Consider the following 15,783-nt stretch of genomic DNA (forward strand, 5'->3'; position numbering starts at 1 on the left):
ACAATGCTTTTCTACACTTCCTGGAGTCATAAACTGGTTCCCTAACTTACAGTGACATCACCTAAACCTGCTATCCTTGACTTTGCCTTTCTTTTCCATCCCATTTTATGGCAAATAGTGATTTAAAGAACCCCCAGTGCATGGGATGAGATAAAAAGTAGTCTAAGTGAATGGTTTGAATAATACTCTAACATGAGGCATTCTCTAATAAAATAAAAATATGTGGGAGATACTCTATTATCTGCATTAAACAAGACAGTACCTGCCACATATGTAATAAACACTGAGATAAACATTTCAACAAATTGTTTTCAACAGTGTGATAAGAATTGAAGCTAAATTGTAGACATACAATATAATATATTGGAATCTCAATTATAATGCAGTTTTTGAAAGTTAGTGCTACAGCTACAGTTGCATGCCATATGATTTTCTTGCTGTGTTGTGAAGTGATATTTTGTTTCCATACATTAATTGATTCACCCCCATCATCCATTTTTTCCTGAATTGCCTTGTCATTATTTATTTTAATTGCATCGTGAATTTAACATCACTTTAATGAATGTGCATCTAATTTGTGTGTAGTGATTGATCTTTGACTTGACCTTTGAGCTAACTTTAACATTAACATTGCCTCGGTAATACAGTACATTAAGTTGCTCTTATTCCAGTGTGATTAGGCTGTGATTACTATAGTAATTACAAATTTAATCCACACTGCTCTGAGCTAGTTAATGTAAAGTGCTACCTTTAACATGTCATGCTTGATTATAATCCTTTCTTTACCATTTGCTTCCACTAATGCAGAAAGCTGCAGAGAAACTCAAAGCGGAAGAGCAGAAAAAAATGGCCGAGATGCAGGCCGAGTTAGACAAACAGAAGCAGTTAGCTGAAGCTCACGCAAAGGCTATTGCCAAAGCTGAGAAAGAAGCTCGAGAGCTGAAGCTCAGAATGCAGGAAGAAGTGAGCAAGAGAGAGGTTGCTGCTGTAGATGCAGAAAAGCAAAAGCAGAACATCCAGCAGGAACTGCATGAGCTCAAGAACCTCTCAGAGCAGCAGATCAAGGACAAAAGTCAACAGGTGGATGACGCTCTTCAAAGCAGGACCAAGATTGAGGAGGAAATCCGCCTCATCAGGATCCAACTTGAGACAACAGTTAAACAAAAGTCTACTGCAGAATCTGAGCTTGAGCAACTTCGTGACAGAGCAGATGAAGCTGAGAAACTCAGAAAGGCCGCCCAGGAAGAAGCTGAGAAGCTCCGCAAACAAGTCAATGAAGAGACCCAGAAAAAACGCATGGCAGAGGAAGAACTCAAACGCAAATCTGAGGCAGAGAAAGAAGCTGCTAAGCAAAAGCAAAAAGCTCTGGAAGATCTTGAAAACCTCAAGAGGCAGGCAGAGGAGGCTGAAAGGCAAGTGAAGCAAGCTGAGATTGAAAAGGAGAGGCAAATCCAGGTTGCCCAGGAGGTAGCCCAGAAGAGTGCCGCTGCTCAGCTCCAGAGCAAACACATGTCCTACGTGGAAAAGACCTCAAAATTGGAGGAAACATTAAAACAAGAGCATGGTGCTGTCCTTCAACTGCAAGAAGAAGCGGCGCGTCTCAAGAAACAACAGGAGGATGCGATAAATGCCAGAGAAGAGGCAGAAAAAGAGCTTGAGAAATGGAGGCAAAAAGCTAATGAGGCCCTTCGTCTAAGACTCCAGGCTGAGGAGGAAGCCCACAAAAAGAGCCTTGCTCAAGAAGAAGCTGAGAAACAAAAGGAGGATGCTGAGCGTGAAGCTAAAAAGAGAGCCAAAGCTGAAGAGTCAGCCCTGAAGCAGAAAGAAATGGCTGAGAAAGAACTTGAGAAGCAGAGGATGGTAGCTGACAGCACGGCTCAGCAGAAACTCACTGCAGAACAGGAACTGATTCGACTTAGAGCAGACTTTGACAACGCAGAACAGCAGAGATCCATCCTTGAAGATGAACTGTACCGCCTGAAGAACGAAGTTATTTCAGTTCAACAACAAAAGAAACAGCTGGAGGATGAACTGGCCAAAGTCCGGAGTGAAATGGATGTACTTTTTCAGCTTAAATCCAAAGCAGAAAAGGAGACCTTGTCCAACACAGAGAAGAGCAAACAACTTCTTGAGGCTGAAGCTGCCAAGATGAGGGATGTGGCTGAGGAAGCAAGCAAGCTGAGAGCCATTGCCGAAGAGGCCAAGCATCAGAGGCAAGTTGCTGAGGAGGAGGCAGCTCGTCAGAGAGCAGAGGCTGAGAGGATTCTCAAAGAGAAGCTGGCTGCCATCAGTGAGGCCACTCGTTTAAAAACGGAGGCTGAAATTTGCCTGAAGGAGAAGGAGGCAGAAAACGAAAGACTGCGGCGACAAGCTGAGGATGAAGCTTACCAGAGGAAAGCTCTTGAAGACCAGGCCAATCAGCATAAGCAGGAGATTGAGGAAAAGATTGTCCTACTCAAAAAATCATCGGAGGCTGAAATGGAAAGACAAAAGGCAATAGTGGATGACACATTGAAACAGAGGCGAATTGTCGAAGAAGAAATCCGAATTCTGAAGCTCAACTTTGAAAAGGCTTCATCTGGAAAACTTGATCTGGAGCTAGAACTGAACAAACTGAAAAACATTGCAGAGGAAACACAACAAAGCAAACTAAGAGCAGAGGAGGAGGCAGAAAAACTAAGGATGCTTGCCCTTGAGGAGGAAAAGAGGAGGAGGGAAGCAGAGGAGAAGGTTAAGATTATCGCTGCTGCAGAGGAAGAGGCAGCCAGACAACGCATGGCAGCTCAAGAAGAGCTTGATCGCCTGAAGAAGAAAGCAGAAGAAGCCAGAAAGCAGAAAGAGGAGGCTGACATTGAAGCAGAAAAACAGATTGTTGCTGCCCAACAAGCAGCCCAGAAATGCAGTGCAGCTGAGCACCAAGTCCAGAGTGTCCTTGCCCAACAGAAGGAAGATATCATCACGCAGCAGAAGCTTAAGGAAGAGTATGAGAAAGCCAAAAAGCTTGCCAAAGAGGCAGAGGCTGCTAGGGAGAAGGCAGAGAGGGAGGCTGCCCTCCTTCGTCAACAAGCAGAGGAAGCAGAACGGCAAAAGGCAGCTGCTGAGCAAGAAGCTGTAAATCAAGCCAAAGCTCAGGAGGATGCCGAGAGGTTGAGGAAGGAGGCCGAATTTGAAGCTGCTAAACTAGCACAAGCAGAAGCTTCAGCACTCAAGCAGAAGCAACAAGCCGATGCTGAAATGGCAAAGCACAAAAAACTAGCAGAGCAAACATTGAAACAGAAGTTCCAAGTGGAGCAAGAGCTTACAAAGGTGAAACTTAAGCTTGATGATACTGATAAACAGAAATCTCTACTGGATGAAGAGCTGCAGCGCTTGAAGAATGAGGTTGATGATGCTGTCAAACAGAGGGGGCAGGTGGAGGAGGAGCTGTTCAAAGTCAAGGTTCAGATGGAGGAGCTACTCAAACTGAAAAACAGAATCGAGGAGGAAAATCAACGCCTGATTAAGAAAGACAAAGATAACACACAGAAATTCCTGGCAGAGGAAGCTGAAAATATGAAGAGGCTTGCAGAGGATGCTGCTAGACTCAGTGTAGAAGCCCAAGAGGCTGCACGCTTGAGACAGGTTGCAGAAGATGACCTCAATCAGCAACGAGCTCTTGCAGATAAAATGCTCAAAGAAAAAATGCAGGCCATACAAGAGGCATCTAGGTTCAGAGCTGAAGCAGAGATGCTCCAAAGACAAAAGGACTTGGCTCAGGAGCAGGCACAAAAGTTGCTGGAGGATAAACAACTGATGCAACAGCGTCTGGAAGAGGAAACTGAAGAATACCAGAAGTCACTTGAAGCAGAGAGGAAAAGGCAATTGGAGATCGTAGCTGAGGCCGAGAAACTCAAACTTCAGGTTTCTCAGCTCAGTGAAGCCCAGGCCAAAGCTGAGGAGGAGGCTAAAAAATTCAAGAAACAAGCTGATCTGATTGCTGTCCGTCTTCATGAGACTGAAATAACCACCCAGGCAAAAATGACTGAAGTGGCTAAACTGGCATCTGAGAAACAAAATACCAGCAAAGAGGCTTGCGATTTACGCAAGGCAATCGCAGACCTAGAGAGGGAGAAGGATAGACTGAAAAAGGAAGCAGAAGAACTTCAAAATAAGTCTAAAGAGGTATTGTGTCAAAAATGGCATAACAGAGCAGCTTATGTCATTGTTAACTCTATCTGAAAACTAACATACTTCTTTTTTTAAATTTCCTCTATCCCTTTCTCTGATTATACTAATCATGAAACCATATCTTTGATTTTAAATGTGATTTAATTTTTTTTACAGTGCACTGTGCTCATGCAGATCACATCCTGAATGCCCCCCCATATCCTGGAATGTTGCTTCATTTTTTAAGACATGCTTCACATTTCCTTTAGCCTCAAAACTCAGCTCCAAAATATGACAGACTGAGAAGACTGAAATTATGATATTCCATCTGCAATTGTGCCAAACATAACAATTTAAATGTGATTGGAGACATGCCTTATTACAATATGCACCTATGTATTTACTAGAACTCCTAACCTTTAGGAAGATTTTTGCCAGTGTTCAGTGAGTTTTAAAGGAATGCATGTATCATGGATGGTAGCAAAATCCTTAATATTGGCTGGATTTTCAGGATAAAAGAAAATAAAAAGAAATAACTTTACGATGCACCTACTTAGTGGCTAAGAAAAAGACATGTCACCTACAGTTACCATTTGTCCATCAGTGTTGATGTCGTTACTCAAAAAAAGTGATGTATTACATATTATTGTTACTTTGAAAAATAACTGCTTTCCTTGACTTAATTACTTCCTGTAGAAAGGTGTATTAAGAGAGCACTGCAGTAGGTTATAACTGCCTCAAAATAAAACCATATCAATATAAATAACAATATAGAATAGGTTGGCCATCCTCACACTGCCTAATACAAATATTTACTGCCTTAAAATAATATATCAATAGGCCTAAATAAAATAATATGCAAGACTAGCCTTCCACACACCATTAGATGCGTTACCACATAGCTGCATTACAAAGTATTGCGTAACCGTAATTACATTGCCTTGTAACAGGTCACCCCCAACACTGGTAACAATGCCCAGTATTCATTGTGAATGCTGTGTTAAGATAATGCTGACATCTCCACCCCACCAGATATATGTGTTGCATTTGTCATTCAAGCAAAACTCTGTTACCCATATTGACATGACAAAATATTTGCCAGAGATGTCACCGTACCTATTCAGCCCTCCATCAGACATTACCATGACATGCACCGGTGTGCATCAGTTGACACGAAGGGCATGTGGCTTCATCCACAACCTCCATCCCTTGGGTTATTAGTGGAGTTTTCCTTTACTGTTTAACTATTTGAAAGGGTACCCTCCTAGAGTCTGTGCAAACAGTTTATCATACAGATCTGATGGTGTAAAGTAAGCATTACATGATATGCCCCTTGCCATTTAAAATAAAAAATATTAAGGTGTATCTGTCGTAACAGATGTAAATAATGAAATAATGAAATATAATTACTGATATCTAACAGTAAGCAATAATTTTTCATGTAACAAAATTGCTTCACTGTTGCAACACATAAAGTTACACAAAAAAATTAAGAAACAAGCACTGGATAAACAGCATTTGCCAATTTATTGGTACCACAGTTAAGCAGAATATCTTAAAATTTCAGTTTGTAAAAGCGTATATATTTATATAAAATCTGTAGACTTTGTTGAACATAGTCCATCATAATCCAGATTGACTGTGAAAGTGATTTTTCTCAACTGAGTTTTACTGTAACATGTGAGTTCTGCTCAAATAACTTAATTAATTTGCAATGGTTTGATCACTCAGGGCTACTGTAAATTTACCTAATGTTTGATGCAAATGTCTAGGGATCTTTGTGATTCTATTTCAGTCTCATTTGACCTCTCGATAATCAGAGCCACCAACAAGTTCTTAGGAATAGGATGAGATTATTTTGGACTCACTTTACTTAGTTTTGCAGATACATTATATGAAATTACACAGTCCACTCTAAGTAATAGTAAATTATTGTGTGTGTGTGTGTGTGTGTGTGTGTGTGTGTGTGTGTGTGTTTTTAATTTGACTTTTGTAATTAAGAATATAGGTGATGAATTGTGTGTATCATCACACATACATTACACACACACACACACACACAATAAATTGATGGTGATCAGTTCCAAGAAGGTAATAATTGTGTCCATGCAGCCAATTTTCTGTTCAAATTCTTGTAAGGCAAAAAATATTCTCATCAAACTGTATATTAAAAAAGGGACTCTTATGACAGTCTATTTAAGTCAATTACATTTTTGGTCATACAACTTCTGTTATTTAGTAGGTTGAGCAATGTCATTCTCATGGTTGATCTGGATTTTCTAATGTAGGCTGAAATACTAAAAAATTACACCAATATGAAAATGTATTACCTGTAATCTTGAAACAAGGATGCTAGAGAAAGAGGACATTTATTTAAAAAAAAAAAAAATACTACACAACCAATTTTGAACTATGAAAAACCTGCAGAAAAGCACACATAATCTCAATTAGGGATTTTTTTTAAATCTCCATATGCATAAGCAGAGTGCATTGTACAAATTGTATCCATTATAAATTAAATAAACAATTAAGAAAAACCAAATTATGTACAGAATATATGTGCATCACCTATATACCTTTGTAACTTGTGTTTTCTATTTTTTTTCCCTATCAGATGGCCGATGCACAGCAGAAACAAATTGAAAAAGAGAAGATAGCCCTCGAGCAGACATTCCTTACAGAAAAGGAGATGCTTTTAAAGAAGGAGAAGCTGATTGCAGAGGAGAAAAAGAAGCTGGAGAGCCAGTATGAAAAGGAAGTCAAAAAGGCCCAAGCTCTCAAAGATGAACAGGAACGCCAGAGACAGCAGATGGAGGAGGAAAAGAAGAAACTCCATGCTACAATGGATGAGGCCCTCCATAAACAAAAAGAGGCTGAGCAAGAGATGCTCAACAAGCAAAAAGAATTGCAGGATATGGAGAGGAAGAGACTAGAGCAGGAAAGGATTCTTGCAGAAGAGAACCAGAAATTGCGTGAGAAGCTGCAGCAGCTTGAAGAAGCACAAAAGAATGTCCCTGACAAAGAGACCATACGTGTGACAATGGTTGGGTCACAAAGTGCAGTTTACAATGGCCAAAATGCTGGTGATGCAGCAGACAGTGTGGAGAAGAAACCAGATCCCTTGTCTTTTGATGGCATACGTGAGAGGGTACCTGCAAGCAGACTTCATGATGTTGGCCTTCTATCCAAGAAGGAATTTGACCAGCTAAAGAAAGGCAAAATCACTGTTCAAGATCTTGGTGAGACTGAAGCACTTAGAAGAATTCTTAAAGGAAAGAACGGCATTGCTGGTGTTTTGACGCCATCTAATGAAAAAATGTCAATCTACCAAGCATCAAAAGAGAAAAAGATTACTCCAGGCACAGCTATGATCCTTCTTGAAGCCCAAGCAGCCAGCGGTTACATGTTAGACCCTATTAAGAATCAGAAACTTTCTGTAAATGAGGCTGTCAAAGAAGGCGTTATTGGCCCTGAACTGCACAACAAAATGCTTCTGGCTGAGAGGGCAGTTATTGGCTACAAAGATCCATACACTGGTGGGAAGATCTCTGTCTTTGAAGCCATGAAGAAAGGTCTGATAGAACATGATCATGCCATCAGAATCCTTGAGGCTCAGCTTGCAACTGGTGGCATCGTTGACCCAATCAATAGTCACCGTGTACCCAATGAAACAGCCTACAAACAGGGACAATATGATGCTGAAATGAACAAGATCATGGAGAAACCTTCAGATGACACAAAGGGATACTTTGACCCAAGCACTCAGGAACCTTTGACATATGCTGAGTTGATGGCGAGATGCACCACTGACCCTGACACCAATCTGCTACTCTTGCCAATCACAGACAAAGCTGCTCAGTGCTCACGTATATACACAGAGGAGGAGACCAAGGATGTGTTCAGCAAAACAACTGTGTCCGTGCCATTTGGACGGTTTCAGGGCAAGACTGTCACCATTTGGGAAATTATCAATTCTGAGTACTTCACTGAAGACCAGAAGAAGGATCTTCTCCGTCAATACAAGACAGGAAAAATCACAATTGAAAAAATCATTAAGATTGTGATTACTGTGGCAGAGGACAAAGAGAAGAAGAATGAAATTACCTTTGATGGTCTGAGATCACCAGTTCCTGCCACTGAACTCCTGGAATCCAAAATCATTGATAAAGACCTCTACAACAAATTGCACAAGGGCAATAAGACAGTCAAAGAGGTATCTGAAATGGAGCCTGTCCACAAAGCATTGAAGGGTACAAACTGTATTGCAGGTGTAGTTATCGACTCATCCAAGGAGACAATGTCTTTCTATCAGGCTATGAAAAAGGACATGATGAGGGCAGAGCCTGCCTTGCATATGCTTGAAGCCCAAGCAGGCACAGGCTACGTGGTTGACCCTGTCAATAATCAGAAGCACACAGTTGATGAAGCCGTCAAAGCAGGAGTTGTTGGTCCTGAGCTGCATGAAAAACTCCTGTCTGCAGAGCGGGCTGTTACAGGTTACAAAGATCCTTATACTGGCAAGACTGTATCTTTGTTCCAAGCGATGAAAAAAGATCTCATACCTAAAGAACAAGGAATCCGACTGCTCGATGCCCAAATGGCCACCGGTGGCATCATTGATCCAGTAAAGAGCCATCACATTCCTCATGATGTGGCATGCAAGAGAAACTATTTTGATGATGAAATGAAAGAGATTCTTAACAACCCCACTGATGAAACTAAATGCTTCTATGACCCCAACACAAAAGAAAATGTCACATACTCAGAGCTCTTCAAGAGATGTGTCCCTGACAAGAAAACTGGTCTCCCTCTCCTGCCTCTTTCTGATGAAGCAATCAGTGCAAAGGAGGAGCCAACATACACTGATGCCCAGACAAAAGAGGCCATGACTCAGGCAACTGTGGAGCTCGACTCTGGACCATTTAAGGGCAGGAAGATGACCATATGGGACATCATCAACTCTGAATATCTCACTGAGGAACAAAGGTTTGACCTGCTCAGACAGTTTAGGTCAGGAAAGGTTACAATTGAAAAGATAATCAAGATCGTCATCACAATCGTAGATGAGAAAGAGGCCAAGAAGCGAGAACAGTCCAACTTCAAGGGACTTAGAGCTCCTGTCCCAGCAAGTTCTCTGTATGATTCAAAAATCATTGACAAACCAACATTTGACCTTCTTCAACAAGGCAAAACAACACCTAAACAAGTTAGTGAGAATCCCAACGTCAATAAATACCTCCAGGGCTCTGATAGCATCGCTGGCATCTACCTGGAGCCAACCAAAGAGAAAGTAAGCATTTATCAGGCTATGAAGAAAAAGCTCCTCAGACACAACACAGGTCTTTCACTTTTGGAGGCCCAGGCAGCCACTGGATTCCTTGTAGATCCAGTGAGAAACCAGTGCCTGACAGTAGATGAGGCAGTGAAGTCAGGTCTTGTTGGTCCAGAACTACATGAAAAACTTCTCTCTGCAGAAAAAGCTGTCACTGGCTATAAAGATCCATTTACAGGCAACAAAATCTCCCTCTTTGAAGCAGTGCAAAAAGATCTCATCCTGAAAGAGCATGCCATGCCACTGATAGAGGCACAGATGGTTAGTGGAGGAATCATTGATCCTGTAAACAGCCATCGTGTCCCAACTGATGCTGCATATCAGAAGAACATTTTCAGCAAAGAAATGGCCAAGACTCTATCTGAACCATCTGATGATAATAAGGCTTTCTCAGACCCAGAGACCGATGAGAATGCTACCTACAGACAGCTTAAAGACAAGTGCCACAGAGATCCAGAGACAGGCCTGTACATCCTTCCACTCTCCAAGCCTCAGTCTCCAACTGTTGTAGAGAAGACATATCTCTACACGGAGGAACAAACACAGAGTGACCTGGCCAGTACCCAGATTGACATTCCAATCGAGGGCCTTGCTGATAAACCAGTGAACCTCTGGGAAATCATGAACTCAAATTTGCTTCCAGAGCAAGAGAGGCAGAAGCTCATGGATGACTATCGCTCTGGTAAAATCACTAAAGAGAGGATGATCATCATTATTATTGAGATCATGGAGCAGAGAGAGATAATCAGAAATGACAGTCCACTGTCATACAAGACTATAAGGAGAAGGATAACTATTGAGGAGCTGTACAATGCCCGCATCATTGACTTGGAGACATACAACCTCCTTAAACAGGGCAAGAGGGACATCCGTGACATAATGGAGATGACAAATGTGAAACAGTATCTCTATGGCACAGGCTGTGTTGCTGGGGTCGCAACAGACTCAAGTTCCAAGCTAAGCATATACCAAGCAATGAAGAGAGGCTTTATTAAACCAGAACTAGCCCTCAGCCTCCTAGAAGCACAAGCTGCTACAGGATTCATTGTTGATCCACATAAAAATGAAACACTCACGGTTGATGAAGCTGTACGTAAGGAAGTTGTCGGCCCTGAGATCCATGATAAACTTCTGTCAGCTGAGAGAGCAGTCACAGGGTACAAAGATCCATACAGTGGTAAAATCATATCTCTTTTCCAGGCTATGAAAAAGGATCTTGTTCCAGAGGATTATGCTCTGAAAATGTTAGAGGCACAGACTGCCACTGGTGGAATTATTGATCCTGAATTCCAGTTCCACCTGCCAGCAGACATTGCCATGCAAAGAGGTTACATCAACAAGGAAACCAATGAAAAGCTGACTTACAGTGTTAAAGGATTCACCGACCCTGTCACTGATGAGGACGTATCATATGCAGAGCTTCTCAAGAGATGCAAGTTAGATGGTGGGTTGCGCCTACTCTCCCTGGGAGACAAGAGGCTGATGTTCAAGGGTCTGAGGAAACAGATCACAATGGAGGAGCTGCTCCGCTCACAAATTATTGACCAGGAGACTGTCACTAAACTGAATGAAGGTAGTATTTCAGTGGAGGAGGTTACAGATAAACTATCAAGGTACCTTGAGGGCACAAGCTGTATTGCTGGTGTATTTTTAGAATCTACAAAGGAGCGTCTATCAATTTACCAGGCCATGAAGAAGAACATGATAAGGCCAGGCACAGCATTTGAACTCCTTGAGGCACAGGCAGCCACAGGATATGTCATTGATCCAATCAAAAACCTTAAACTGACTGTCAGTGAAGCAGTGAAAATGGGAATTGTAGGACCTGAATTCAAAGACAAGCTCCTCTCTGCTGAGCGTGCAGTTACAGGGTATAGAGATCCTTACACAGGCAAGACAATCTCTCTGTTCCAGGCCATGAAAAAGGGACTTATCTTGAAAGATCATGGTATCCGTCTCCTGGAAGCCCAGATAGCTACTGGTGGAATCATTGACCCAGAGGAAAGTCACCGTCTGCCAGTTGAGGTGGCCTACAAACGTGGCTTCTTTGATGAGGAAATGAATGAGATCTTGACAGATCCATCTGATGACACCAAAGGCTTCTTTGATCCCAACACTGAGGAAAACCTAACCTACCTCCAGCTCATGGAGAGGTGCATCACTGATCCTGACACTGGCCTGGTGCTCCTGCTACTGAAAGAAAAGAAGCGGGAAAGGAAGACCTCCTCCAAATCCTCAGTTCGTAAACGCAGAGTAGTCATTGTAGACCCTGAGACTGGCAAAGAGATGACTGTGTACGAGGCCTACAGAAAGGGGCTAATTGACCACCAAACCTACCTGGAGCTTGCTGAGCAGGAGTGTGAATGGGAAGAGATCACAATGACCTCATCTGATGGTACTGTCAAATCCATCATCATTGACAGGAGATCAGGAAGACAGTATGATGTTGATGATGCTCTTTCACGTGGCCTCATTGACCAGAAAGCCCTTGATACATACCGATCTGGAAACCTAGCTATCACAGAATTTGCTGACATGCTTTCTGGAAACGTGGGAGGTATTCGCTCACGCTCATCCTCTTTTGGTTCCACCACTGGGTCCACCTACTCCTCTCCCATGAGCCCCATACCCTCCATTAAAGCACCTGCAGTCATATGGAATGACCCAGCAGAGGAGATTTGCCCCATAGCAGGAATATTGGACATAGACACACTGGAGAAGGTGTCTATCACTGAGGCCATACACAGGAACCTTGTAGACAACATCACTGGCCAAAGACTGTTAGAGGCTCAAGCCTGCACAGGAGGAATAATTGACCCCGTAACTGGGGAGAGATTCACAGTTGCTGATGCTACAGAAAAAGGCCTTGTGGATAAAATCATGGTTGATCGCCTCAACCTGGCTCAGAAAGCATTCAAAGGATTTGAAGACCCCAGAACTAAAGAAAAGATGTCTGCCTCCCAAGCCCTCAAGAAAGGCTGGTTGTACTATGAGGCTGGGCAGCGTTTCCTTGAGGTCCAATATCTGACTGGTGGACTTATTGAGCCTGATGTGGAGGGAAGAGTGTCGCTAGATGAATCTATCAGGAAGGGCACAATTGATGCCCGCACTGCCCAGAAACTGAGAGATGCCGGTGCTTATTCTAAATATCTAACATGTCCAAAAACCAAACTGAAAATCTCCTTCAAAGATGCCATGGACAAAAGCATGGTTGAGGAAGGAACTAGCTTAAGACTTCTGGAGGCTTCCTCACAATCCAGCAAAGGTCTCTACAGTCCCTACAATGCCAGTGGGCCTGGATCTGCCTATGGCTCCCGGTCTGGCTCAAGGACCGGATCCCGATCAGGCTCCAGAAGAGGCAGCATTGATGCTGGCTTCAGCATGAGCTTCTCATCCTCCTCCTACACATCCTCTTCAACTGGCTACGGCCGCAGATTCTGATTAGATAGTTCTGTCCCTAACAATGGCCCAAGTGTCTAAGAACCAACAATACTAATGCACTTTATAGTTGCATTTTTTTTTTTTTACAGGAAAAAATAGTTACAGTAACATGGAAATATAATTTATTTATTCTGCCCTGCATGTAGTCACATCAACAACTGCCTAGGCTAATTGATTTTTTTCACATATAACAGATGTCTAACCATGTGCCTCATATATGGAGACATTACCAAGCATTGCTAGATATATAAGATATTATTTTTCTTTAGTACTAATTACCAGTCAGTTTATATTTTTCAAGGCAAAGCATGACATTTCTGCTGGTTTTTAAATGACTTTATAGTTTTCATTATACACTTGTTAAAAAGTTGTATAGTTGTGCTTTCTGAAACTAATATATACTGTATGTCAAACAGAGATATTTTTCCAGTATTCCTTTGAAATTCAAGGATATTTGTCTATTTTTTATCTTTTTTGACAGTCCTACTTGACGAGATACTGTATGACAACCTAGTTCTAGTGTTTTTAACAGATTCTAAAATACATAGATGCCTTCACATTTCTGAATATTTGTATAGAGTATGGACATATTTTGTGTTGTGATTTTTTTGTGAAATGTTACCTGGGTAACTAAATAATACACCCAGCAAAAATACACCTGTGAGACACTACAAAATAAGACACTACAACAGTATAACACTGAAAAGACATGCCAGAATTAAAATTATGCAGACCATTCTGAAACCAGTTTCACATCTGTCATTATTTTGTACTCACGCCCATTTATATTTAGTGGTCTTGCATCCTTTGGGTTTATTACACCATTATTTTACACACTCCCAAGTTTTAGATTCTTTATGTTCACCATCAGTCAAGTGTTCCTGGTTAATCCCAAGATGATGTCAGACTTGATCCTGCTCTGCCATACTGACCTACGTCCTGTTATTTTGGTTCTTGTAAGTTCATATGGGGTTTTTTTTATATATTTTTCATATGCTTTTTGTTGTCTGATTTCTTGTGTTGATTTTGATTACATGTCATAGCCTAGATTTTCCATTAATTTATATCATTTTTTCACTGCCCCACACATTACCATGGTGATATCACTAGTGATCTGTTTCTATTCCAAACCCTCACTACTGCTGATTGACAATTTTTATCCTGTTGTTTTTGACAGCTGCCTCAGCCCCCCAGAATCCAACATTTGAGCACAGATACTCAGTTGGACAGAGCATACAATCCCTTCAATTTGGATGGATTCGTGAGTCCATGTCATCCTCACGCAGTTACACAGGTACAGTGTATAACTCTTTTTGCAAACATCATGTCATTATCAGTTCATTTGCAAAAAATGGAGCCATGCATCATCAAGATTTGTTTTGCAATTTTTTTTAAGTTGTATTTTTTTCTCGCTGCATGGTTTGGTTCATTTTGATTTTAATTCATAGTTATTTGCTTTCATTTCTAGATCTGCCATTGAGTATGCCCTTTCTTCCATTGTACATCACATTTGAAGAAAGCTGAGGCTGAGTCAACCTGACATCATCTCGGGATGCCTTTCTAGGAACACTCTTTATTCATGACTTTTTTTTTATATATATTTATTACTTGAATGCCAACAGTGATATTTATGTTGTCATATCCTGATTTCTTAAGACAACACTCCCAAAGCAAACACATCTGCATGTGTTGTCCTTCATTTAAATTTGGATTAAGTATAGTAGTAGAGCAGCACATCTTTGTTTAGCTGCTCTTAGGTCCACTGGTATATTTTCGTATTATGTCTCTGTAAATTCAATCCTACCAAAGTGCTAAGAGGATACATTTGGACAATTGACATGTTTGATACAGCACCACATTGCATGAATGTATGTATTATATCAAATTAACTCTTTCAGTTGACATTTTGCAAACAGAAAGTTTGATGCTTTATTTTGCTTATAGTTATTTTTCTGCAGCAAGTATTTCTGTTATGTATCTCTAAAGTGTTTTACCATTGTAAATCTTTTTATTTTTGTTTTCATCAAGTTTTTGATATATCATGAATTTGCCTTGCATGTTTTACTAACCTTACAAAGGATGATTTGGGGGACAATGTTCATATAAAATAAAGACAACTGCACATGTAGCTGTGCTGATTTTAATTTTAGCAATATACCAATTCACAAACTAACTGGTTCGTTTTGCATATGGGGCAGATTTTGCTTTTAATGATGTGGTGAGTGGATTTTGTTGTATGAACATTAACACAATGTTGTAAATAAATATGCTCTGAGGAGGCCCTCTTGTCATTCATACATCAGTACCCATGCATCTGAAGCTATTTTTAGAGTGGAATATGTTTTTCAGTGCCACTGTCTTAAAGGTCCACTGTGTAAAATTTAGGGAGATTTAGCATCATCTAAGAATTCCTTCAGTGTTTATTGTTCAGAGGGATTTTACCAGGAGCAGAGTTATCCATAGAGGTCTTGTCATCTCAAACAGATCAGGTAATTAAAACCAGTAAAAACACTGAATAAAGCAATTTCACGTTACAAATCAGTGTTTCTCCTGTGCTTTTGGCATGTCGCAGCGCAGACAGGCGACAGGGGCCGCAGGGGTCTCTTTCTCTCCAAAACAAAAAGACTTGGTGATTTAAACCGGCCAAAAAAAAAGAGAAAACACTAAATCAAGCAGTTTCAAATTAAGAAATCTGTATTTTCCTGCTTGTCAAGGAGAGGCTTCTAACTATGGAGGCTGAAGAAAAAAATGAATAGCCCTATCCAGAACCCATGATTGCTTTGTCTGTTCTGGGCGACTGTAGAAACATGGTGGTGCAACATGGTGATCTCTGTAGACAAGGACCCATTTCCTACATACTGTAG

The 15,783-nt window shown here is 41.2% G+C and overlaps 1 protein-coding gene across 24 annotated transcripts in view; it reads left to right on the forward strand.

Moving 5' to 3' along the window:
* Positions 1–15,198, forward strand: part of LOC126392072 (plectin-like) — a 161,105-nt gene extending 145,907 nt beyond the window's left edge. For 23 of the 24 annotated variants that reach the window (XM_050047205.1, XM_050047206.1, XM_050047207.1 and 20 more), the window contains 4 exons: positions 808–4,161; positions 6,761–13,875; positions 14,097–14,213; positions 14,388–15,198. In XM_050047205.1, coding sequence (XP_049903162.1) covers positions 808–4,161; positions 6,761–12,919 — 9,513 coding nt within the window. In that variant the 3' untranslated portion in view covers positions 12,920–13,875; positions 14,097–14,213; positions 14,388–15,198. The remainder of the gene's footprint in view (positions 1–807; positions 4,162–6,760; positions 13,876–14,096; positions 14,214–14,387) is intronic. The other variant, XM_050047204.1, reaches the window with a different exon arrangement.
* Positions 15,199–15,783: the final 585 nt, after the last annotated feature.

This window comes from Epinephelus moara, chromosome 6 (genome assembly GCF_006386435.1).
Source record: "Epinephelus moara isolate mb chromosome 6, YSFRI_EMoa_1.0, whole genome shotgun sequence".
Taxonomy (NCBI): Eukaryota; Metazoa; Chordata; class Actinopteri; order Perciformes; family Serranidae; genus Epinephelus; species Epinephelus moara.